Genomic DNA, 24,621 nt, shown 5'->3' with positions numbered 1-24,621 from the left:
ATTAATTAAACACAGTAAAGCTTTGAACACAATATGTGGGGAAGACTAGCAATTATTTGCATATGACATGCAGACGGACAGACACTCAAGCAATGAATGAAGCGACGTCCTACCTCTCCTTGGCGGTGATAGTGCTTGGGAGGCTTTTTTCCCATCTGCACTAGCATTTTGCCCTTCTTGCTGCTAGCAAGAGTCAGTCCCTGGTGGATGCCTGCGGATCTGTTGGTTGCCTGAGTTGGAGCCTCCCCCATCAGGGTGGACTTGATGGAGTTCACCTTGGAGCTGGCGCTGTCTAGCTGGGAGCTCTCCACGATCAGGACCGCGGCTAGTAAGAGGAGACAGCAGGAGCACTTATTCCACATCAGCACGATCATCTCCCCTCCCCCCAAAAAGAATTGGGTTTTTTTTCTTTTTTTTAAGGCAAAGAAAACAAAAGAGAGGGGGGAAAAAAAAAAGTTTTAAAAAATATCTCCCAAAGTTGTGAACAAATCAATGGATTTCAATGCCACACACTCAAGGAGCTGCTGTTCTGAGAAACACGGGAGAAAAATAATTTAAAAAAGAATCCCCTAGACAAAAAAAGATGTCAAGTCTAGAGGCACTGAGCATCTATCGGGTCTGTGAAGTCTCCTCCGGGTCCTCGGGAAGTCCAGGCAGTTCTTTAGTAACTGAGAGCAATAAGCTACGAGACAACTGCACCCGGGGCAGCTCCCCAGCAGCACGTTTCTCCAGCTTCAGAGGCAGAGCGAGTGAGTTACTTCCCCCCACTCCTCCTCTCTTGCTGCACAAGCCAGCAGAAAGGAAACTCAAACCAGATCCAATCCAAGCAGCACCGGCAAAAGCTGGGCTTAGTTTTCATTCACTCTCTCCCCCCTCTTTACTTTTTATTCCCCTCCTCCTTTTTCTGTCTTTTGCCTCAGCCTCTGCAGCCAGAAGGAGTGAAAGCGCCCGGTCTCCTCCTCCTCCAGCTCGGCCAGAGGGGCAGACCCCGCGATCGGCTTCCCCTGCTGCTCCCCTTGCACTCGGGGTCCCCAGCAGCCTCTCGCTGCCTCTATTATCGTTTATTTTATTATTATTATAGCTGCCGGCAGTGTGTGTCCCTTTGCCCACCCCAGCCCCATGGAGGGACACGCTGTGCAGCGACTCTCGCCCCCTCTGCCCGCCACCTCTTCGGGGCCACTCTCTCCCCAGCCTGGAGGGGACATCCATGTTCTGTCCCTCCAGCCGGGCCACGCACAGCCCTGGACATGCACACCACACTTTGGGCCGTCCCTTGCTGCCACTTCGGTGCCCAGCTCGCAGAGGGAGGTTAAGTCTCACCAAAGGGGACGGGGACCGCAGGCTTGCACACAGGCTCCCCAAATTGTGCTGCCGGAACAAAGCACGTGTCAAGGTGCTGCAGCTCCCTGAAATGCTCAGAAGCGCAAAGCACATTAGTCCCGCAGTGCTGTGAAAGTACAGGGCTGACGAGGAAACCCTGCCAAATCTTAGCCTGAGATTCCACATCCCACTGCCCAGGCAAAGAGGACGTTCAGCCTCTAATGCTGCACCACACTAGTCCTAAATGTGACAGTTCTGAGTGCCACAGTGCCACTAGCAACCCGAGAGACTTGTTTTGTATTTATCTTCCCAATTTCCTTGGCACAGGCACACATCAAATTGCTGTGAAACATCCAGGTGCTACCAACTACACCCATGCTCCCAGGTACTTCCAGCTCCCTGCCGCAGCACCAAACCACTGTGTTTCAGAAAACGGAAGGTAAACGGGGTCACGGAATGCAAAATCAGCAGAACTGGGGTAACCCCAGCCCTTCTCTTTTCTCTGTTACCTGCAAAAGATTTAGTGCAGAGAGTATCACCATGGGGCACTGCAGTGCAGCAGCTGCAAGCCCTTGTCCTTCCCCTGGGCATGTGAAAGTGGGCTGAAAGGAACAAAACGGGGTGAGAGGAGCAGCCCTCTTGCAGTCCCACATGTTCTTGTACAACTGATACCTTGTCAGAGAAGATAACAGGGAATTTTCACGTTTGCCCCCTCTCTCCTGAAGGGTCCCTCCTCTAAGCTACCAATCCTTTCCAGTTACTCTACCTCTTTACACAGCAGAAGGGGTGAAGAAGAAATGCATACTTGAAATTTCATCGGTTAAACTAACAGCTGTGCAAAAGGAAGTAGCTAAAGCAAAAAAATACCAGGGAGGAGTAGCGTGCTCTTTTGGCCCCCAGCGCTCCCAGTCCCAGTGAGCAGAAGCCCTCCTGGGACACAGGAGCTCTCTGCTGGGAATACCCTGTGAACCACACCACCTTGGATAAGTGTTTTTAAATACTGTCTATCAACATGTGGCTGCTAGCAGTGTGTCCTGTACTGGATTAAACAGAGCATCTTGCAAAGAGTGGTTTAACTTAAATAGTTTTCCGCAGCTCAAACCTTAGACTTGTTTGGGAGGACTTAATCTTGTCTCACAGGGAAGGTTGGTTTTGGTTGCTGTTGTTTGTTGTGTTTGTTTGATTGTTTTTATTAACAACTGAAATGACACATCAGCCCCCAAGACTGGATTTTAAACTGTTCTACAGAGCATGGCATTTGCTCTGACTTGTGTTCCATATGAGTCCATGTTTACTGATTTTGAAGTTGGAAGCAGTTTTAGTAGCACTGAATTTCAGCCTTAAATGGATAAAATTAAGTAGCACTTCATTTTAGTCTTAATTTTACGCAGCCTTAAAGGTATTAAAATTATATTTCTGTCCTCATCCCTGAGAATTCCTGAAGACATTTCTAAGGAATTGCTAAAAGATCAGAAAGCAATCTGCTGTTTCACAAGAAACTGCTAAAAGCCAGTTCTCTTCGATTGCTTTGGACACCGAACCCCTCGTGGTGTTTCATCGCTCCCGAACCCAAGAGCAAACAGCTATCAGGAACACAGGAAAAGCTCTAACAGCTCATTTCATAGAAAACTGGCAAAAAGCCATATTAACACCACATACACAGAGAAAATGGGTAAAATCACAGCCATGGAGAAACACACTGTCCCCTCAGATGTTATACGCAGTGTATGTACACATGTGCATGGGCAGCCTGGTGCACAAACACAGGAGGGCTGACGTCCACCCACCCGTTCACATCGGATCAAGCTGAGATGGAGAATCACAAACTGGTAACAGCTCCCTGATTTCTAATAAGAAATCAATGCTGTGTTGCCTTTTCCTATTACCATGGGCTGCCCTAGTCACATTTTGTTTTCTTGCTGGGGATAAATGCCCTGCAGAGAACACTTAAATTACAAATTCACAGCTCTCTTCCTGGTATTTTCCATTAATGCCACCACGAAGCCCAAGCCCTGATCTGTCCTACTTCATGGATGGTACCAAATTTGTAAAAACATGAGGTCAGCAGGTTTTGAAAGATGACCACAAAAATTGCACAAGCAAAATGTCATTTTCTCACCCGTAAGAGACTGGATAAAATTATAGCTGGGCCTGGACAGTTGGTCAAAATATAGGGGAGGCTCCATTAATTCACACTTCAAACAGCTCCCTTCTCCAAAATGCTTTATACAACTCAGAATTTACAGTGTGTTTAATTGAGCTCTGATTCTATTAACTGACTTGTTTGTTCACTTTGGTGACAGCAAGAGCAGCCCCCACTCAGCGATAACTTATCTCTCATGTGCAATGAAGAAACACCTACACCCACTTGTCTTTTGCTTCACTGAGGGCTATAAGTTGGTGCATTGTGTTAGTATGTGGCTATGACAGATACTCTCTAAAAAAGCCCACAGAAAATATCCACCTGTGTTTCTCTTACACAGGAAGGAACAGAAATTTATAAGTCATTAATGGAGTATTCTCCACCAGAGTTGCTTTGAATAAAGGGAGAGAACAAAATAAACTGATGATACATGCAAAGAGAATCCATGGCAATAAAATACACAATATGATGATTTCATGCGAATATCATTCAGCTCTTCTTGAAATAGAAAGACGTGTAGTATTAAAGAGAGACACACAGCACCTAAAGGACCAGATTGTAAGTAGACTCTATCTAAATTAATTAAATGTATATCTATGAAAATATTGTTAGAATAATTACTTACTAAAAGTAAAAAGCGAGCCGCATTCCAAGCCCTTTGACATATAACGAAGTCCCCATGTATTCATAACCTCTAGAAATTTGAAGAAAACTAAGGAGGAATGCTCAAAGCTTTTCAGATATTTAAGCACAGATGCCCAAACTCATTGTTTAAGATCAGTCTGGATTCAGCTAATACGAAGTTTATCAGTCAGCTGGATTCAACTAAGTTTCCAGACATTAATTTAAATTTGGTGGGAGTACAATTGGATATCTTTCCAACAGGGCAAGATCGACCTGGTCACTCACTGAACTAAAGGAAAGACAGTTTGCAGCATCCCTGACAGATGTTTCTCTCCAATGGAAGCAACAACCCACTTCACTGCAGGGCAACTGCTGCCAGATGGACCTGCTGCTCAAGACAAATGAAATCTGAAGTAGATGGACAGAACACTAAACCTCTGTTGGGGAGATTTAAAAAACCAAACCACCTTATTTAAATAATCCTGATATAAAGATATACTTCTAGAGAAAAAAGACTGATTGTTTGTTCTGGTTTTGTTTTTTCATCGCGCCCTTCAAACTGATCAAACACAGACTTCCAAACCTAGGTGCAGATTTCCTATGCTCCTCATTGCAGCAACTCTTAGGTCCTTTAAAAAACACGTATTTACTTCACAACAGATGGTATGGAGGCAAAACCACCAGGAACCATCTCTGGTTTTCAGATTTATGACTGTGCCACTGCAACCTGGATGCTGAAAGACACCAAGAACTTCTAAAACACTTCAGTGCCATGGGGCATCTAGCAGAGGAACCAGCTACAAAACGCAGTGGTTGTTAAGTGCCCAAAGTGCACTAAGCAGAGTCTGTCACGTTGCTCGAAATCAGGCAGAAATAGAGTTTACCACTAAGTTCACCACTATGTTTGGGTGCCCAGTTTGGAGAAGCTAAGTCAAACATTTCGGAGCAATACAGTATTTAACAGCTAACCATGCAGAATAATGGAAGAAGAATTACCCCAAAAACCACAGTCGCTGGCAAATGCCACCTAACACACGGGGTGGTCAGTAGAAATCTCTTGAGTACCATATTGCAGAGAACAAATCTGTTCCAACCCATGCACACCAAGCGCCACAGTCAAGAAGACAAATGCTCATTAAACACCAGTGAGACCTCCAGCTGTAAACACTGAGAACTACATCAGTGAGCCGCAAGTACTCAGTCCTCATTTCATCTTTAAAACATATGTATTTCAATAGAGAAATATACACCTCGTTGGGTCTAAGTTAGCATGCTTTATGTAAAAACAAGTAGGTTTTTCATTTGTGTTACTTGCACTCATAAAGAGGGGATAAACAATGGAATAAAGCTTGCATTGATTTCTAAATCAGGTTTCACAAATGTTGGACATTTAAGTGCTCCGAACACATATTTCTGTTTTACAAATGCTTTGGCCAAAAAACCTCAATTTGTCAGTATTTTAATTGAAAAATATCAACATTTTAATTTATTTTCTCCTATCCCTTTATTTTTCTGTCTACACTCCCCCCCTATATTCTTTGACAGGGAGTTCCATTAGATTAATTGTAGCCCTTTTTTAATTTTTCTTGGAGGAGAGGGGATTTTATGGAGGCAGGAAAGGCATGGAAGAGTAACCTTTTTTATCTTGCCTTTTTTGTTTTCCCCTTTGTCTCTGAAACGGAAATGTTTGGAAAAGCCAGAGTCCAGCACAAAGCAAGAAAAAAAGCAAGAAATAAAGGAACACAAGAAATTAATATGAAAAATTTAAGGACAAAAAGGGTAATACAATGCAAATGGGGAGATGCTTTATCTAACTTTCTCCAAAGGCCACAATTACATACTGTAAATGCAAAATATTATGGAGCAGATTACAATCCTGTGTATTTTACAGCATCTATTAAGCCCCTTGACTTCAGTTGAGCCGGTTTTGATTTATACCAGCTTTAGTCCAGTCTAATCTCCTATGTTTTTCTTCCCTTAAATAAACAAAATTACCTGTTCTGCAAATTAAATCTGTTTTTAATTTTATATAAAGCATTTTAGGATACTTGTTGTATGAGCGACATTCTATAACACAGAGGTGTATTGGGTTTTGCTATTATTTTTTAAGTTCACCAGCTGCACTGAATTTCCATTGCCCTTTACAGCAACTCTTACAACTTGGATATGGCCACATCTCCCTTAGCACTGCCCCTGGGGCCTACTCTGTCTTTTATTTAAATTCTGACCAAAAACATTCAATCAGGTCCATCAAGCAATACCTAGTTCTGCTAAGGTTGCAGCTCAACAATCCAGCATTTTCTTATAAAAAAGCATATTTAAGGAGTTCCTTCCTCCCTTCTGCCCTCTAGTTCTCTATAGGGACACATTCTGGATTAGCTTCTTTCTTTTTTCACCATTTTTGCATTCAACTCACATCCAAACCCCCTCAACCAACTTCTCCCACCACCACAGAGAAGGCTTTATGTGGCGGTACAAGGGCAGGAGAGATCAGGCACTGCTTGTAGGATGGGGACAGAGAACAAGGGAGTCCCCTCACTCCAGCATTTCCACCAAATACTTCATGTCCTGGGGCTGTGGTCCCAGCAAAGCACCCAGAGGACAGGTTCAGGGATGCGATACCCAAAATCAGAACAGGCGGGTGTCAGCTCCAGAAATCCACACTAAGGCAGTCTACGGCCACCGCAGAACTCTCTGCACAGATAATATGTCTATGTTACCAGCAGGAGAACCACTCAAAAGAGCTTATGCCATGTTTCTACCAGCACTGAAGTCTGTAGGTGTGACCGCTGCCGCAAGAGCTGGACACATGAAAGTTGCAGCCATACCCCTGCAACCCAAAAGTGTCAGACACCCCTTGCTGCAGCTGCTGGGGGGGGCTGCCAGGTGTGTAAGGCTCTTCCTCCTCCTCAGCCTTCATCCCTGCTGCCAGCACAGCGTGGGGTGGTGCAGCTTCGCTCCTGGGGACTGCGCATCCCCTGCAACCAGAGCCAGCCAGCGCCACGCTCGCCACAGACAGCCCTGCCAGGGGTCTGGCGCTGGCTGCAGAGCATCCCCACGCTGACATCGCGCCTGCCTAGCCCGGCCACATCAAGAGCTTCCAGCCCACCTCTCCCTCTAAAGGTTTCCCTCTCCCCAAAACTGTCAGCAGGCACAGCCGCTGCTGTAATTGCCGCCTGGCCCAGCTGAGCCGCCACGGGTGCACGACCGCAGCGCGGGGAGAGGCAGGATCGCAGCGGGCAACCCAGCCATGGAGACAGGAGAAGAAATGTCACATCCTTTGATTTCTGTTTTTGGGTCTAGTTCCTAATGCCATGCTCCCTCATGAGCAGGAAGACAAATGATGGAATAAAACTGTTTTGAAATCCATATTTATGATTTTTCTCCTGCTGATTTTTTTTTTTTTCAAAAAGACGAGTACTGAATGTTTGTGTTATTCGTCATAAATAACTCCTTTTCCTGATTAAAGCAGTCCAGGATGGTGTCACAGTTAATTAACAACACTGTGTGTCAAATGGCTTGGTTGCTCACAGTTCATGATTTGAATCAGCCCCTCTGACAACAATTAACCCTTCGGAGTGGGAATCACCTACTTCTCAAGAAGAACAATAAAAGCAAAGGGAAACACACCTAGCCCACCATAATTAATAACCACTGACAAACATTGCTTCAAAAGCCAAACATCACAATCAGTAAATTTAAATTACTTTCAGACGCTTCATTATTTTCTACGAAACATCCTCACTGTGTCACTGAACTGAACTCAGCCTGACCACGCTCCCAAAGCAGGATACATTTCAGTATAAATCAGAGAAAGAAGTACTTTCCAAAAGGAAAGGTTTCAGCAAAGGTGCAGGTTCCATGCCCAGGAGGCCACATGTTAAACCCTGTGGTCTCCCTGATGGGAGTGAGGCACAAGTGCAGGGCGAGAAGAGCAGCGATGCTCAGGTGGTATTTTCTCCTCCTCCTCCCGTGTCCCCGCACGAAGACGCACGTGAGCTGCGCTGGGTGTGCACAGCACACAAATCACAACACTCAAACCAAAACATGAATACGCGGTAGCCCAGAAGGATGGCCGACTTGATATGGAAAAAGCTGGAATTTCAGCCTCCCTCCCCGAGCTGCCTATGTTGAAAAGTTGTTAAAACAATAAAAGTATTTATAATTAGCAAGTCTACATACACCCATTTTCTTTGCAGTATTCTTGGCAATATTGCAGCCAAGTTACTCAAACTTTCCAAAGAAAAATAACCGTAAGGAAAATTCCCTTCTCAGGAATGAAAGCAGCAGAAAATTATGAGGCTGAAAAGGGAGTTAGAATGGAAACCATTGTGCAACCTTAGCTATAATAAGTACTGAAAAAGCTGATTGCTGTTTATTACATTTATCTTGTGTTTTCTGATAAATGCTGTCACATCTGAAGAATGTATAAAATAGCAAATGTAAAAATATTTTAAACCATTTGCTTTGGTTTGCAAACCTACCTTAAACAAATGGAGCTACAATGGTGTATCTACAGGCTGTAATAAATATCCCGCTCTCAGAAAAGAGCAGAGCCTCTCTTTGCAAAAAAGGGAGTTAGGGAGGTTGTTTCCTTCACTGTATGATTCCTCAATTTTACTCCCTGTCTTTATTTAAGAAAACAACTAAAAGACAAAGAGTGGGGTTTTTTTAATACAAGTATATTGCTGTAGAATCAGGAGATAATATGACATGGCAAAAATTCCTTATCCACAATCTAAGAACATAAGCTAAATCATTTGTTTATTACATAGAGTCAAAATCTGTCTTACTAATAGGCTAATATAAGTGCATTTGATAAAACAAGAATCTGCTATTGATCACCTGGGAGCTGCCTCTCCAATTGAGCTGTGTTCTAAAAAAAACCCAAAACTGTAAACTTCATAAAAAACTGTCCAAAAGAAGGGACATCACACTTCTCTTCTTAATGAAATCATGTTTAGAATGTGATTTCTGATCAACCCAGTCCTTTCATTCCAATATGCTTCCTTGTTCCTTTAAAAAGGAACATTTTGGTTTTCAAATGGATTTCATTTCTGGGACTTTTTTAAAATTCTGTTTTGTTTCAACTGAAACAGTTTTTCCATTGAAAAGCCAGCTTAATGACTGCTTTGTGATCACCCACAAAGGTGTGCTTTGCAGGGGACATGATATTTGTGGTGACAGAAGAAAAATGACATTCCATATGCAATTTTCATAAAAGTGGGAAAGGAACAAATTAGTATCCCCACTCTTGCATAGCAGAGAAGAACATCATCAAGCTAGCACCAAAGATACGCTATCTCTTTGCTTGATCTGTTGTTGAAAGCTAACAGAAAAAAAGAGGATCAGTCCATATTGTTTTAAATACATTGCCTACGTGACCGCTAAGTAAAGTAGGAGCAAAATCTGGAGTTATGGGTCTTTCTCCCCCCCGAAAAAATCTTAAACTTAAGATAGGCATTCCACAAGCTATGCAGGCTGCATTCCTGGCTATGGGTACAGGTGATGGAGAGCAAGTGTGAAGCTCAATAGTTACAGGCAAGAATGACGTGTTGGAGTTTTCCTCTTGTAGGTGTTTGCTTACATGCTGTTCCTGGTTGCAGTTGTTTCTTCATTTTTCTCTCAGTGTAAGAAGATGACAAAAATGACCAGAAGGGGAAGAAAGGGGTGGGAGCCTCTTTTTGCTGAGCAGCCGGTGTGACAGAGAGAAGGGAACTTGCTTCCCTGCTCAACACACAACTACCCCAGTGAGAATCCGAATTTACTCCCAGTCTGGCATTTGGTAACTCAGCCCCACTCTGGCCTTTGGTAATTCAAAGCCAATAACTACATAAACCTCAGTTTCCTTCCCAAAGCCTGGCTTTTACTAGCACTGTGCTCCAGGGCCTGCAGGAAGAGTTAATCGGACCTTTCTGCCAGCTGTACTCAGCAGCACTTTTCTGGGAAGAAGTTACCACTTGAACCTCAAGTGGTGGCTCAAAGACCCCTGTCAAATGAATTCCTGCCTTAAGTCCATTGACACCGATGGAGTTACATGAGGAACAGAACTGGTCCTTCGCCTTTTTTGCCCTTATCCACAATAGGCAACACTATTTTTCTGCATAACAAGTCCCAGAATACTGAATGTACTGGCTGCCAAGAAATGCAGAACAAACAGAATTACATGTTTTTCCCTTTATTTCCATCATCTGACCTTTGCTTTTTATGTCTTAGGAGCAAGCTGCAACTTTATTTACATGTATAATCTAGATGAAATGCTAGTTCGTGTGCAGAAAGCTATGTGGACTTTGATCTTTGAATTTGATTTTCCATTTTTTTTCAAAGCAAACAATAATGAATTAATGGAAACATGGAAATGTTAGGTTTTAGAATGGTTCTCATTTCATGTTTCCGATTCTTTCAGCCCCGGCTAGATCTTTCAGGCTTCCCTAGAGGCTTGACGCTTTAGTTCATAGTCCAAAATTGTAACTTGCATTCTGACGTAGTAGGTACTGAAATCACTCATATTGCCAATTCAATAATGACTTTGAATCCTTATAGAATTACTTGACTGCAACAAAAGGTGCTACTAGCCACCGTAAAATTGTATAAAGTACCAGTAGTAAGAGAAAGAATGATTAAATTATTAAAACAGTGGAATTCAAATTATGAGAAAGCAAGCAAACAATAACAGGGAAAGGGAACAAACACTAAGAGAGTCAACAGGAAGATGTAAACCACATAATAATATAGGAATATTTTATGGCTATTTTTTAATAGGTTTTAACTCAAGGTTCCAAACCTGCAACTTACTTCATTGACTGTTTGTTCATTAACCAGTCTGGTCAATTTTAAACATTACATTTATACTTTAAAATCTCAATATTTTTACTTCTGTGTATCTGTCTAGACTTGGCGCCAACTGTCAATGTGCAAAGATTACCTCACTTCTACCCCATACTGTATGTTTGGGACATGCAATCTTCCTCATTTTATATTCCCCAGGAAAATAAGTTGTTACTGATACGTGCTAAATCTTAATCTTTCTTGGTCAGGAATTTTTCACAAAAATACAGTAAATAGCCTGCAATATTGAGATGGATGGGAATGGAGAAGAAAGAAAAACCGCTAACTTCTATGTGTGGGTTCTTATTAAAGAAATGCATTGATTCTGCTATTTATTTCAAAATTCTGTATAAATTTACTGAAAAAAAATTTCTATACTCATGTGTCCAAGCATCCCAAGAATACTATTGTGATAAAACCATAACACTTTATCTAAAACTCTAAGTGAGAGAAGGTTCTTCACAGACATTCTGTAAGGAAACAAAGGGAAATTAATATGGGATTACTGTTACAATATCTGCTTTATTTTTTTAACATAACAAAAAAGACATAGTTAGACAATCTGTATCTATGTCTCCACTGGTTGACAGATGATCATGAACAGCATCACCGGGGCAGGAGTATCTTTGTGGAAATAACTCCCTCCCAAGTTGCATGGTATTATTTCATGAGCCGGTTAAAGCCTAGGAGACTATTCTTTTTATTTGCCACCACACACAACCCACATTGTCAGGAACAACCCATCAGAGCAATCCAGAAGGTTACTATCAGAGCTGGGTCATCTTCAGGAAGAAAAAATAATAAATAAAAATAAAAGGAGCGAGAATCTAGGACACCATCTACAACTCAAGAGTTTCCCACTGGAGCAATGGTGAAAATAACAATTAACTGTAAGGTAAGTGCCCAATGCAAAGCAGCTGGGAGGTGGAGTTCTGCTGCTTCAGTGAAAGCCACTGCCTGTTACCATACATTCATTATCAAAGAGACAAAATTCCCTCCCGAAAAGAAAAAGATCAAGACAATTAGAAGCTCACTCACACACACACGCTCCCTAACTCCGACTATAATATTATAAAAATTACTACTCAGTTACTAAACATCAAATTTACAGATGAACAGCCAATCACACCAGCATTTGACAGCATTTAATCCTATGGCAACATGGATACCATGCCTGGTTTTGACTTGGAGGTTGTGTTATTTTTTTTTTTATTGTATTGATTAAACTGAGAATAAACTTCATCTATTCTAGTTCTAATTCTTCATATAATCTTAGGAAATAGGGCTACTTTGTCAAGACTATGTTTTAAATAAGTTCTAGAGGACATACATTCCTACTGTTCTATTGTTCTTTTCCTATTCCACTGTCCTTTTCAAGGTGGGGAAAATGATTAATGTTTCCAGGAGACAAGTGGGGCAGCTGGCGATGTTTTTACAGCAGAAATTACAGTTCAGAAATTAACTTGTTTTTCAAAATGCTCCTGGGATGAGGAGAGCAGTCTCAAAAAGCAGCTCCCTCTCAAAACTGAGGGAGAGAAGCGCATGTCCCTGTCTCTTTTAAAACCTCTCAGAATTGCTGAACAGACCCCCTTGTCAATCTGTCAGATACCAAACTTCCCAAGACAAATGAAACTATCTCTGTTTCACAGAACTTGTAAAGCAAGAACGTATGTAACCCGCTTTCTCAAAACACACGTGCTGCAAATAAAGATATCAAGTGTACTGACATTTCTGCATTACAGCTTAAAATAACATCCTGTGTGATGCCTATATGCTGTGCTGTTAGGTCAGTTTTGGATTTTCTAAACACTGGGTTTGCTTTCAAAGAATAACGCTCTGGTTCCTGTACAATACATGAGTATATTGGCTCTTCAGCTGGGAAAAAAAGTTAAGAATGTGTGGGGTTTGGCTTCAAAATTAGCCATGCTTTAGTAATCTAGTATGCTAAACTGTTTCTTATTAATGTATCATGCAAATACTCTCCAGTCCTCCCACAAGTCTGACACTTTCCCAACATATCAATAGCAAATGTTCTGTGAAATGCAACTTTTCTGATGTAGGCCACCCTGACTTTCAGAGTGATCTCAACCTACCATCCAGATCTTCATGGCAGACGGAGAATGGGGCTCTTCTTTAATAAGGGAAGCAATACTAAAAAAAAAATAATAATAATAAAAAAAATCTTGCTAGTTTGATGCATTGAGTTTGTTTTTCTTCAGTAAAGAGCCAGCTGCCTTTCTTTTTTTTTTTACCTTTTTCTATTTTCCCCCTAATTATGGCTGAACAGAGTTAAGTGTGCTGTGATTACCCAGTCAGAATGTAAGGTAATTTAGGGGGTTGGTTGGTATCAGTCCCTTATTAATGCAACTATTTGATTTAAAATTCAATTTTGAAGTCCCCCAGCTGTGTTCACTCTTAATGTAGATAAGACAGAGGATGTACCCAGGGACTTGTGTTAGATGATGAATGAGCTTTGCAGAGGCTCTGTGACAACTGTCCCCATGTCCCAGAGGAGGGTTTTATCTAATGTTGCCAAGTCACCTGGCAGCACCGGCCAGGTTCACATCCCTTCTCCAGAGGGTGGATGTGACTAAGCAAACACAGGGTAGCATCACATCAAGCTACAAGAGCTATTTTTAAGCGAGTTGGTTGCGTGCTGGCTGCAGAAGACAGCAGGTTAACCTGCCCTGCAATTCAAGCGGTTTCGTGGCTTGCCCTGTGCTGATATCTGCCTCCTCCATTGCTGCCAGCACCGCAGTGACACTGATGTTCACCATTTCAAAGCCACCCCCGCACACTAGACTGCAATCTGCAGCACAGACATCATCGTAGCTTCTGGCCCAAACAGGAGATCAGTTAAAACTGCAAGTGAAGGGTAAGGGAGGAGTATATAGCCATTTATGTTTAATTTTCATATACTTCGGTTTTACATCTCTTGCACTTAATTAAAGCCATAGTGTTATTTAGCGTCCTCTGTGCCTCAGCCATATAATCTTTCAGAGGCTTTTTATAGGCACAGTTGCAAAAGAGAACCTTGAGGAATGATTAAGAAGGATAACTTATTCTCATTTTTAGCTACTACATGCCTGATGTGCAGCTTTTTATCTCTTTCTGTTTCGAAAATTATCTGCATACACGTACTACATCTTTTACCCCATAAAACATACAGTTATCAGTTCCCAAAGGGAATCCTAACAGTGCAGGAGAGAAAAGCCATGTGAGCTGTGCAAGGGCTGATCAAGGGTGTCTCAGCAGCTGAGCAGAGGAGCAAGCTCAGAGAAATAAAGGTACATGCATCAGGGGTGGGATGCAAAGTGAAAAGCTCTGGTAGCTCAGGTGGGGCTTGATGCTGACCAGACACCGGTGCCCGGAGCACGCAAATGAAAAGCTGAAAGCAATGGCACAATCGGTGACATGAGTCAGGGAGAAAAATTCAGCAGATGTGTTTCAACTGAACTACATGCCAGAGAGGACCCGGCAGGTTTCAGCGGCCACTTTTGGACCACACAAACATTTCACCTCTTGCCTCTTTAGGTATGGATGAAAGATGCAACAAATGACCTTAACAAACAACGAAGTTACAGAGTCCCTCTGGGGCTCATCACTGCCAACTCCAAGAGAATTGCTGCACTTATTATTATTATTATTATTATTCATTATTATTATTATTATTTTGCTTTGCTCTCTTAGATGTAGCTCATGAAGATAGGAGATCATGAACAATGCTTAGGAAAAAAACAAGCTACTGCTCAACCAAGTTCTGTTTGTACCAGTAAGAGTTAGAACTAAATCAAAATCTAAGTAAAGAAGTCTGGAATTTGGCCCAGGACTCCCAAAGCAATGTCTTCTGCCACATTTCATTCACCATCTATTCTTAACCAACCACTACTATACCTTTGTCCTCTCACTTCAGCAAACAAAAAGTTGTTACACAGCTGTAAGTCACATAAATGGCTTTGCATTCAGGCATATGAGACATGATGAAAAAATAAGGGGGGAACCAGTTTTGCTAGATTTATTTGGATTCTGCATTTTTTTAACCCCAAAATTGAAAGCAACTGGAAATACTTAGGAAATTCAGGAGATTTAGGGGTTGTTTATATAGCACATGAAAACAACTGACCTGAATGCCTTTATATTTTAAAGCTCCGAGGTAGGGGAATACTTTATATATTAAAAATAACCAGGTCCTCTAGGTTCTATTGCCTACAGAAAACTTAAGTCTAAAATAATTGTTTTTTAAAATTGATTTCCTTTAACATGTGTACAAGATTAAGTGGTTACAAACAGAAATGCTAGATATTCTGAAAAATTTATTGTGAATGTCTGAGTTGCTTATACTGGCACCTTCCATAAGAAAGGATCAGTACAGTACCTATATTTTTTTCCCCCACAGAAGCATTCAGAAAAAAACAGTAAGAACAAAGTTGATAAAATGAATTCAGAGTAAATTACAGGGCATACCTCTCTGCCTCAGTTCCCTTGTAAAGAAAAAGCACTATATGCACACCACAAGACTAAGCTAGACTTCGTTTGCAAACAATGTACTTGAATGAATAACTGAAATAAGTGGGCTGCAAGTCTAACATTTTCTATTTGCAAAGCGGCTATATCCGATTTATACCTTTTTTTTTTCCTCTCTCTCTCTCTTAAGTCAGAATTTCTTAATCTTTGGGATTATTATGCACTGCCACAGGCCCTCTAGTGAGCTACACAGCAACTGCATCTTGCTAGGTGAGGAACTATCATCTTATTTAAGAAATGCTTCTTTACACTACCACGTGCTATTTTTCTCTCAAAGGTATTCAACACGTTTTGAGCCTTCTCATGTAATTCCCCATGAGTCTTTATTTTGAGGATAGGAAACAAAATGTCCTGACTTAGGGAACACAAATACTTGGTCCAGGGAGCAGTATTTAAGGCTAAACTTTGGAACTACAAAAATCCTGTTGCTCCAGTTAAGTATCAAAGGCTCAGCTTATGAAGAACATTTTCATTAGAGTTTTCATATTGCTTGGGGGAAAGAAATCCTAACATGAGAAATACATGCAGAATATGTTACTGATTCAGAAGCTGGAATAATTATACTATTACACACTCTACTGTTATGGCGTGGATGTGCTTTTCTGCGTTTTGGAAGTAAGCTCACACTACCTCCACAGCACTGAGTGAAGCAGACTGAGAACCACCTCCCAGCACGAGGCCCTGGGGAAGGATCTTCTGCATCATGCCCTTTTACACTGGATCATCTGTCCACTTTTAGGCAGTAGATATTTGGAAAGTGAGCCACAGGCTGGCAGCACCCGCTTTAAAGCAACGCTCTCATTCTGGCTGGATAATTCAGGTCTCGGTCAACAGCTTCACCATTCACACAAGTGAAGTTTAACATAGACTTAAAGCTTTACAGGGTTGGACTCCAACACAACACTACTCGAAGCTTGACACAGTTCCTTTTTGCTCATTTGTGCCCCTCCCACAACGCATCTTTACCCACATCCTTAAAGAGACTGACTCTGTCATAATACATAGTGTTTGGCCTGATAATAATCAAACCTGATTCATATGAAAAGAATAATCATGGTTGTTGCTATTGCTAACGGTAATAATGAAGCATCCTATTCACTTTGTACAAATTACAGATGCACAGAACATGTGATTCCTATTTTATGATAATGATTATCATTCTCCATAATTAATAAAAATTACACTACAATTATTCTGAAAGTAACAGCAAAAAATACAGAGAAGTTTAGTATGAATCCTGTTTAGATACACTCAGAAAATGACAAAATACATCGGCAAAAACAGCTGCCGACATACAAATTAAATATTACATTTGGAATGCCAATGTCATCTGAAAAGTATAAAATAGCTTTTTCAAATTTTAATTGAATTTTTGGTGACAAATGAGGAACTGTTGTGTTCAGGTTATGCACTGTGACTGCTTTGCTATACTATCAGCTTTAAAACCAAAAAGCAGTATAGCAAATATATTTTCCAATCATTAGGCTTTGGCATATTTTCCACCCAATAACTCTTGATGCATACACTTCCATGAAGTCCTTCTTCGGCTATGCTAGGTTCAGCTGTGTGCTTAGCTGGTGGCTTAAATCTATTTCAGCCTGATTTTATGGGCGCACCTACCTAAAGAGACACATTGGTCCTGAAATCTCTTTTCCATAGGGAATAGCTGCAGATTATAAATATGTTTTTAATGTAAGTCTATCTCCTCTATGTAGGAGTTTATGGAGGAGTTACTACTTTCTGAAAACCTCATCATCCCAACTGGAATAGTAGTTTGAATTTGTATATGTTGGGCAACAACAAATGATCTTCATATGAAGATTCTTATCTGGATGCAGCAAGGTAGTTATTCTAGGGGAAACTGTGGCTGACAACATAACAGAGTCTGGTTAGTAATCCATGTGACATCTTGGAATATGTGAAAGATTAAGTAAAAATGCCTGGACCGGACCAGATCAAGATAAATCAGACTCCAGTGGGACCTTTAGTGGCTAAAAAAGCACTGAATAATCTCAGGAATCCATCTAAAGATTCAAGATAAAAACAACACCATTCATTTGCTTATATCCGCTTGGTCTGGTTCATAGTTTTGTTGTTGCTGGATGCCTATGTCTTTAGCCAATGTCTAGCCTGGATTGTTAACCAATAGTTTATAGCAATAAAATATATTATTTATAAGAATAAAATCTATTTGTTAGAAACAAAGCCTGATTCTTACCAAATATGGTCTCCTTTCTTTATGTAGCCCATCATGGGTCATAACCAAATGAAAAAACCCACAAAGTTTTACTGTTCACATTAGAACCCTTTATAATGGATGAATGTTTATTTCCAAAGCTTTCACCCAGAAGTAGAGATCAGAACGTGTGGGGGGAGCTTCAACTATGTTTATACTTGGGAAGAATGAGAACCAACCCTTCTGTATTGACAGCGGTCTGCTGAATTTCCTTACCTACCAGGTATCCCTACCAAACTAGAAAGTTCACGATCCTAAGATAACTCAGTGCATTTGGAAATCTGGCCAAGAAAGCCTCGATCTGGTGTATGCACACATCGTTTTTATGAATATGTATTTATTTTTAAAATCTTGCTGTCTCACCTTTGCACCCAAGTGAGAAGAGCAGCTCTGGAATTTGTCACTATGTCCCTATTAGCTCTCTGAAAATATTCTTCCCATGCTAATAAGGCTTTACTGAGGACAATAATCTCACCTAAACCTTCAACGAAGCAACATAATATGGCAAAATAACTAATTTGTAAACTGCTAAATAAAACAGCACAGCAACTACCATTCATCTCTCTGCCCTCTAAAACCTTGTACCCCAGACTTTCTCATTAATTTAATGTTTAGTAATCTGCTAGCACCATCTCCCCACTGTTGCAAAATACTTTTAGGGATGATAATTCTCAAATACCCTGAGCCCAGTAAGCACAATGATCTTGGTAACTAAGGTAACTTGGACTCAACTTTCAAAAAAACCCAGATAGATACTTCCTCTGAATTACTGTGGTATTTTTGTCCATGTCCAAACTTAAAGAATTGTGCATGGAGGTTTCAGAGCTCCTGAGGAAAAGCTCAACCTGCTTTCAAGAAGGTCTTTCCATAGCTCTGACCTAAACATATTGGAGAAAAGCAATAATAATAGTGAATCTGAGTGAAGATTACAATTGGAGTTCCAGTAGAAGATAGAACTTACAGCTCATCCTCTCCTGAGATGACTAAACTATGTTGCAGCCTGTGGTCGAGTCTGTACGTATTTAAACTGCTTAAAGGTAGATAGGGGTTTGTGGATCTTATGGACCATCACTTGGTCTGTACAAGAGACATTTTCTGAAAAACTAAGGGAAATATTAGAACCTTTGTCCTCTCGATCAACTCTTTCAGGAACTGTTGTCCTGATTAGAGATGATGCTGGCACAGGCTCTCATGCTGCGTTCTGGATAAGAGAGATCATAAGGGCAGATCCTGAGCATCTCTGAATTAGGTCTCAAGAGCAGTCCTACCAAAGTCTTGCAGTACAGGACAGGAAAGTCTCTGAAAACACCCTCCCAGGCAATAAATGATAATCAAACATACTTCAAAAGAAGTTAAGCAGAGCTCTGAAGACGGAACAAGAAAGCAGTCTACATACACAGAATTCGTACTGTGTCATAAATCTAATCTATGTCTCTCATTCAGAATTAACTGCCCTGCTCTTGCTCTAATGAAGTACAAGGCCAACATATTCTACCCACCTTCACTGAAAGTCAGTAATAAAGCTGCGTGTGTCTCTGTGCAGCATCAAAACAGATTTCACATGATTGTTTTAAATAGCAAGAGGACTGCATGGAAAGACGTCTGTATTTTCTTAATAGCTGTAACCACACTACATAGCACATGTCAAAATTCTGAAAAGAGAACAGATTCCCAATGCTTTGTACAATGTATATAGTTTCTTTGCTTTGATGTCTGCTTCTTTATTGTATTAAATTATCTGGATTTAAAAAGACAAAAAAAAAAAAAAAAAAAAGGTTGTCTTTTGTCTTATTACTCAACTGTCAAACATCATTTGAGCTAAGAGAACAGCCAGGGCCTCCAGAATAATTTGGGGAGTGGAGGAAGGAAGAAGGAAAGTTGTGAAGTATCCTGCCTCTTTGCACAGTTAGGTTTTTCAGCCACAGAGATTGCAGGGGGACTACATTGTTCTAAAAGTTATTGCGACTTGTAAAACCTACACAAAAATGGATCTACCCTATTACTCTCTAGGGGAGTCCTGTGTCCCTTCCCCACTTCCCTTTTCTGCAGTTTTTCTATGTTCTCCAGAGGGGCTTTTGCACTGCAGGATGAAGCAGCGATGGCAAGTGTGCCTGGTCATTGCTCTGGGGATGGAGGTGAGATTTCTTCGTGCTTTTTCTTCTAACAAACAAGCCTGACAGAGAGAAAAGATCCATTTCTCTTTTTTTAATATCTAGGGGAAAATGCCTGCCAACAGGAATCATATTCCTTCCACTGGCCTTTTTTTTCTTTACCTGGAGCATCTTTAAAATCAATACCAGCTGTTGCAGAGAAGGATTTTGGTGCCCTAAACAGAGATTTATGACTTCAGGAGAAGGAAGAAGAAGAGGAACACAGGAATCTCATAGAGAAAAGATACTGCTGCCATGGCAGAGAGCTGTACATCAAATAGAACTGTTTCTGCAGAGGAGCTGAAAAAGTGCTCCTTCAAATCACCCATGGGATTGTAGACCTGGCTAAAAAGTGTGGCCCTTTGAAGGCAAAGGCAAAACTCCAGACGTTTTTAGTCTGGCCACAGTTTCAGCTTTTGACTCATAGAATCATAGAATGTCCTGAGTTGGAAGGGACCCACAAGTATCAGTCCAATGCCTGTCCCTGCATCTGACAACTCAAATTTGAATGCAAATTTAACAAATCACCAAGCATAACATGGTTCTGGCTATATTATAAAATAGACGCAGGAGAACTGTGGCAGATCAGCATCCCATGTTCTGGAGTGGACACTTCCCTTGCCCTTTGCTCTGGCTGATTCAGTGGGAGTTTTCACATGCTCTTCTTGCTGCGTAGCTCAATAGAGGCACAAATCCCAGCCTGTAACCCTGAAAATACGAGTCAGCTTTCATTGAACTGAATGGTTCCATTTGTAAAAAGAGCCCCTAAAGTTCACATTCAAGAATCTGAGAGACTGGGATCTGCTGACCTGGCTTGAGATCATCTAAGCCCTGGACATGCACAATTTTCAGAAATATTCAAATGCTAGCAGATGGCAGTACATCACTATTTCAGGTCACAAGAGGGAGAATTAAGAGTTTAAATGGAAAAGTGTTAGTGGAAGTGATGTGAACTTACAGGTCTGCAGCTGATCTTTATTAAATAAAGGTTCCTCACATGTTTCTTGATCCAGAGCCAATGGCTAATATTAGCGTGAAGAAATGTGAGCTCCTCTACCCTCCATGTGCTGCTTCTGAGCCATAAACAAGGTCTAACAAAGAGTGGAAATGGCTAAGGCCAATATTTAGTCCTGTAGCACAAGCTCACCATAGAGTATAGGCCAGGGAGTGCAATTTCTTGGGGCAGTGCAGGGTGAGTCAGGTCTTGGATGGCTCCACACAGCAACGGCTGGGCTGCTTCTTATAGGTCAGCTGCTTATAGTTCAGCTGCTCTCCTCAGTGCAGACAAAGCATACATTTGTTTTCTAGTTTCTTATGTAAAATCATTGATATGTAAATAAACAGAGCTAGAAAGATGACCTCTAGGCAACAATATCCAGGAAGCTCTAGAATTTTTTCCTTTGAGTTCCAATACTTACAAGAGTTTCATTCAAGATAGGGAATTCACATATAAAAATCATAAGAATGTAAACCAATTTTATGTTTTATATGCTCTACTTTAATGTCTACAAGCAGAGTAGAAATGTCATTAATAACAGTTGGAAATAAGCTCAGATCATACATGAGGCAGAGGAAGTCACTGAATGTTGGTGGGCCAAAGCAGGAACAAGGAAACTGGAAATTGTGACCTATACACCCAAGCTCCAGTTCCAGCCTTTCATAGGTTATTATCAAGGCCACTTTAGGCAACTCTTTCCTCTTGCTCCTTTCTTCCTATGCCACCTCTCAGCTGAGCTTGGGCAGCTGTCCATAGGACCACACAGAAAACCAGAGGAAGGAACTAATCGTAAACATAAACATGCACAAATGTTTACAAAAATAATCTTAGACAAATGAAAGCAAAAAGGGTTACTTGCACCCAGAGCTGGCCAGTCATGTCACTTGCTGTGCCACACAACAGCATTTCTGTGGACCAGCATGGGACTGGAACAAACTGCTGAGTGGGAAGAACAAGCAATGGGTGGCACAGAGAGGGCTGTCTGCAACCAGGGGCTCTCAGAAAGTTAATACTTGTTTCCCATTGATAAATCAAGTCCCATGAACACCTCTGACAGCAGAGCTGGGAGTGCTGTGAAGGTCTGATGTTGGGCACTGCTTAAAAACCACCCAAGATACCTTAAAAGATGAAAATTGTCAGCTCTGACTTTAAGAGGTGATGGCCAGTGGTGGTTCCTCACTCTGGTAGCAACTCTGACTGCACCTATTACATGCTTCGGTGTATCAGATCCCAGTCACAGCTGCATGTATAGACTAATACTACATTTAATCCATTATGGAAAAAAAAAATCAAGGTAGGAAAAAGGTTTAAATGCACTTCTAAAGGTGTGTTAGACTTGCACCAGAACTGACAATATACCTGAGAGCTATCATTTGCCAGGTTGGAATTATGAATAATTTTGGAGCCTGCTTTAGTGTAGGAACAATTTTGCCAACAGTAAGTGTGTTATTTAAATACTGTGAAAATAGAATGACTTGACTAGATTTCCTTCTAATGAGACCAAGAATTATATAATTTCTCTTAGTAAGAAGCCTAATTAAACAGAAGCTGGAGAAAGGTACATGTTTTTTCTAATCTTCTTTTAAATTATTTTGCCTTCTTACTTGCTGAAGCCCCTACAATCTAATGTAAAAAGACCTGTTTCTATGCAAAGAGTAACACTTGCGAGGTCTCAACTTTATTTGGTATCAGAATAAAGTCACCAATAGATCCATTCACGTTAAGAAGTCACGTAAATACTGCCTCATAATTCCACATGTAACTTCAGTCTAACTTGTGGTTTAACAAGCACTTCATTTGCCATGGAAAATTGAAGGACAGTGTATGGCAGCTCACACAGTGTCTATCACCTGAATATACATATGACACAAAAAGCTCTTGGCCAAAGCAGCAAGAATTTGCTCAGCAATCAGATCATGGTGCATCATTTCAATGTCCTGAAGCTGAGTTCACAGCAACAGCCCTTAACAAAGGCAATTGCTGAGACAAACACTTTTCTTCTGCCGTACATAGGAGATGGACACAATAGCCATGGGGAAATTCCAAGATGGAAAATCACCCCTCGTGGTTTTGGCTTCGGCCACATCCTGCCCCAAGGTATAGGATGGGGGCTGAATGCTTTTGTGGAGGGGAAAGCAGGACACAGCTGGGGAACATACCATCTGTTCTAACAGGGAGGAGCAAAACCAGAAGTGACACCACATGGCATGTTCTACCATGCACGTAGGTAAACTGGTTGTTTTTTAATGTACAAACAGAAAAACAGCACAACAACTGCCTCTGCAATTTCAAATATCAGGAAAGAAACCAAACATGAATTGTCTTTGTGTCTCATGATTCGTGAAATTGCAACAGTAGCAATACCAGCAATTTTGCCCAGAGCTCGGCTCCAGTTTATGACAGGATGTACGCAACTGTGGGAGCTCATCTCTTCAGGAACCAAACAAAGCAACACACGGCATCTTCCCACCCTACCATCCATCCCCAGACTCAGTAACCTCAACATCTAACACTCTGGCATAATGGGGAGAGAAACTAGGAACACATTTGTTTACTTTTGGATGTATCTTCAATATCAAGTGATGCCTCATGCTTAATGCCTGAGACAAGACCATTACCCTGAGCTGCAGACTGGAAAACTGACAAGGGAAAATTTGAATTCCGTTCACTGAAGTGATGAATTAAAATCTTATTAACTGTTGACTAGTAACCCTCACCAAATCTAATATCTACAGAAGCTCTCTCTTCCTGGCAGGATCCACCAATGAACACTTTCTGCCTACCACAGTGACCTTTCAGAAGACGGTTTTTACCTTTTAAACTGACTTATTTTTTCCTTTGGTGATGAGTTCAGCACAAAAAAACATCACTCAGGCAACATTATTTAAAGCAACCTCTAACTTACATCTCTTACTTGAAATCTCCTCTCTTTACAGAAAACACCTATCTTACTCTGCAGTAAGGATCTCCATATGATAAATGTCTGTCCCATTCCTACTCAGTTATTTCTACTCCCACTGTTCATGCTCTGCAGTCCTTTTAAATAAATACTTCCATCAGATATGGGTGAAAAGCATACATTCTTTTATAAACGGAAGTGACAACAGAGATCATTATATGAAGAGTGCACATGGAAGTCTTTCCTTCCTATTAAGATCTTCCCGTATTTTTTTTCTTAGCTTTATGCTTTACCTCTTCTTGCCTATTTGATTCTGCCTGTGGTTGTACTTATTGAAACAGTGTCAACGCTCTGATTTGTCTGTGTTCATTCTACTCCGTCACATCTCACCTGCAAAACACATCTCTTTGGGAGAGCTTAACTCTCATTTTGGGACTCAGAGAGCTATCTTACCCACAATATTTTCCTCTATCTTGCTCTGAGCTTCCATCTATTATTGTGACTGTGTTTTGATGCAGCATGATGGAGAAACGTGACCTGAAATATGAATGCAAACGTGACAAATTTTCCCTCAGAAAGAAAAAGCAGTCTTAATTACACCATGTAGATTAAAATCTAATTATTGGGACTGTGCACACATTTTATAACAAGACCCTACATAGGAGCTACACAAGAGCTATGCCCCCAAAAGAAGGCATGCATTGCTAGCACCAAACCTTGGATTGTGGGGGTTTCTCAGATTTCTGTGGCAGGTTTCATTTGATCACAAAAATGCAAATACACACCTCAGGTTTAGCTCAACACACTTTCAGAACGGCCTAGGAATGTCACATTCTGAAACCAAGGTAATTCTATAAAGTTAGGACTTGACAGCTGAGCGTTTGTAGAACTGTTTTCAAT

At 41.1% G+C, this 24,621-nt stretch overlaps 1 protein-coding gene across 1 annotated transcript in view; it reads right to left on the bottom strand.

Moving 5' to 3' along the window:
* DKK2 (dickkopf WNT signaling pathway inhibitor 2) overlaps nucleotides 1–24,621 on the bottom strand; it is a 155,576-nt gene that overhangs the window by 41,017 nt on the left and 89,938 nt on the right. Inside the window, exon 7 of the mRNA XM_065837078.2 lies at nucleotides 114–325. Within this exon, the coding sequence (XP_065693150.2) occupies nucleotides 114–325 (212 nt within the window). The remainder of the gene's footprint in view (nucleotides 1–113; nucleotides 326–24,621) is intronic.

Source organism: Patagioenas fasciata, chromosome 4 (assembly GCF_037038585.1).
Source record: "Patagioenas fasciata isolate bPatFas1 chromosome 4, bPatFas1.hap1, whole genome shotgun sequence".
Lineage (NCBI taxonomy): Eukaryota > Metazoa > Chordata > Aves > Columbiformes > Columbidae > Patagioenas > Patagioenas fasciata.
Note: the sequence above shows the minus strand (reverse complement) of the source record. Positions and strands in the feature narration are given on the sequence as shown.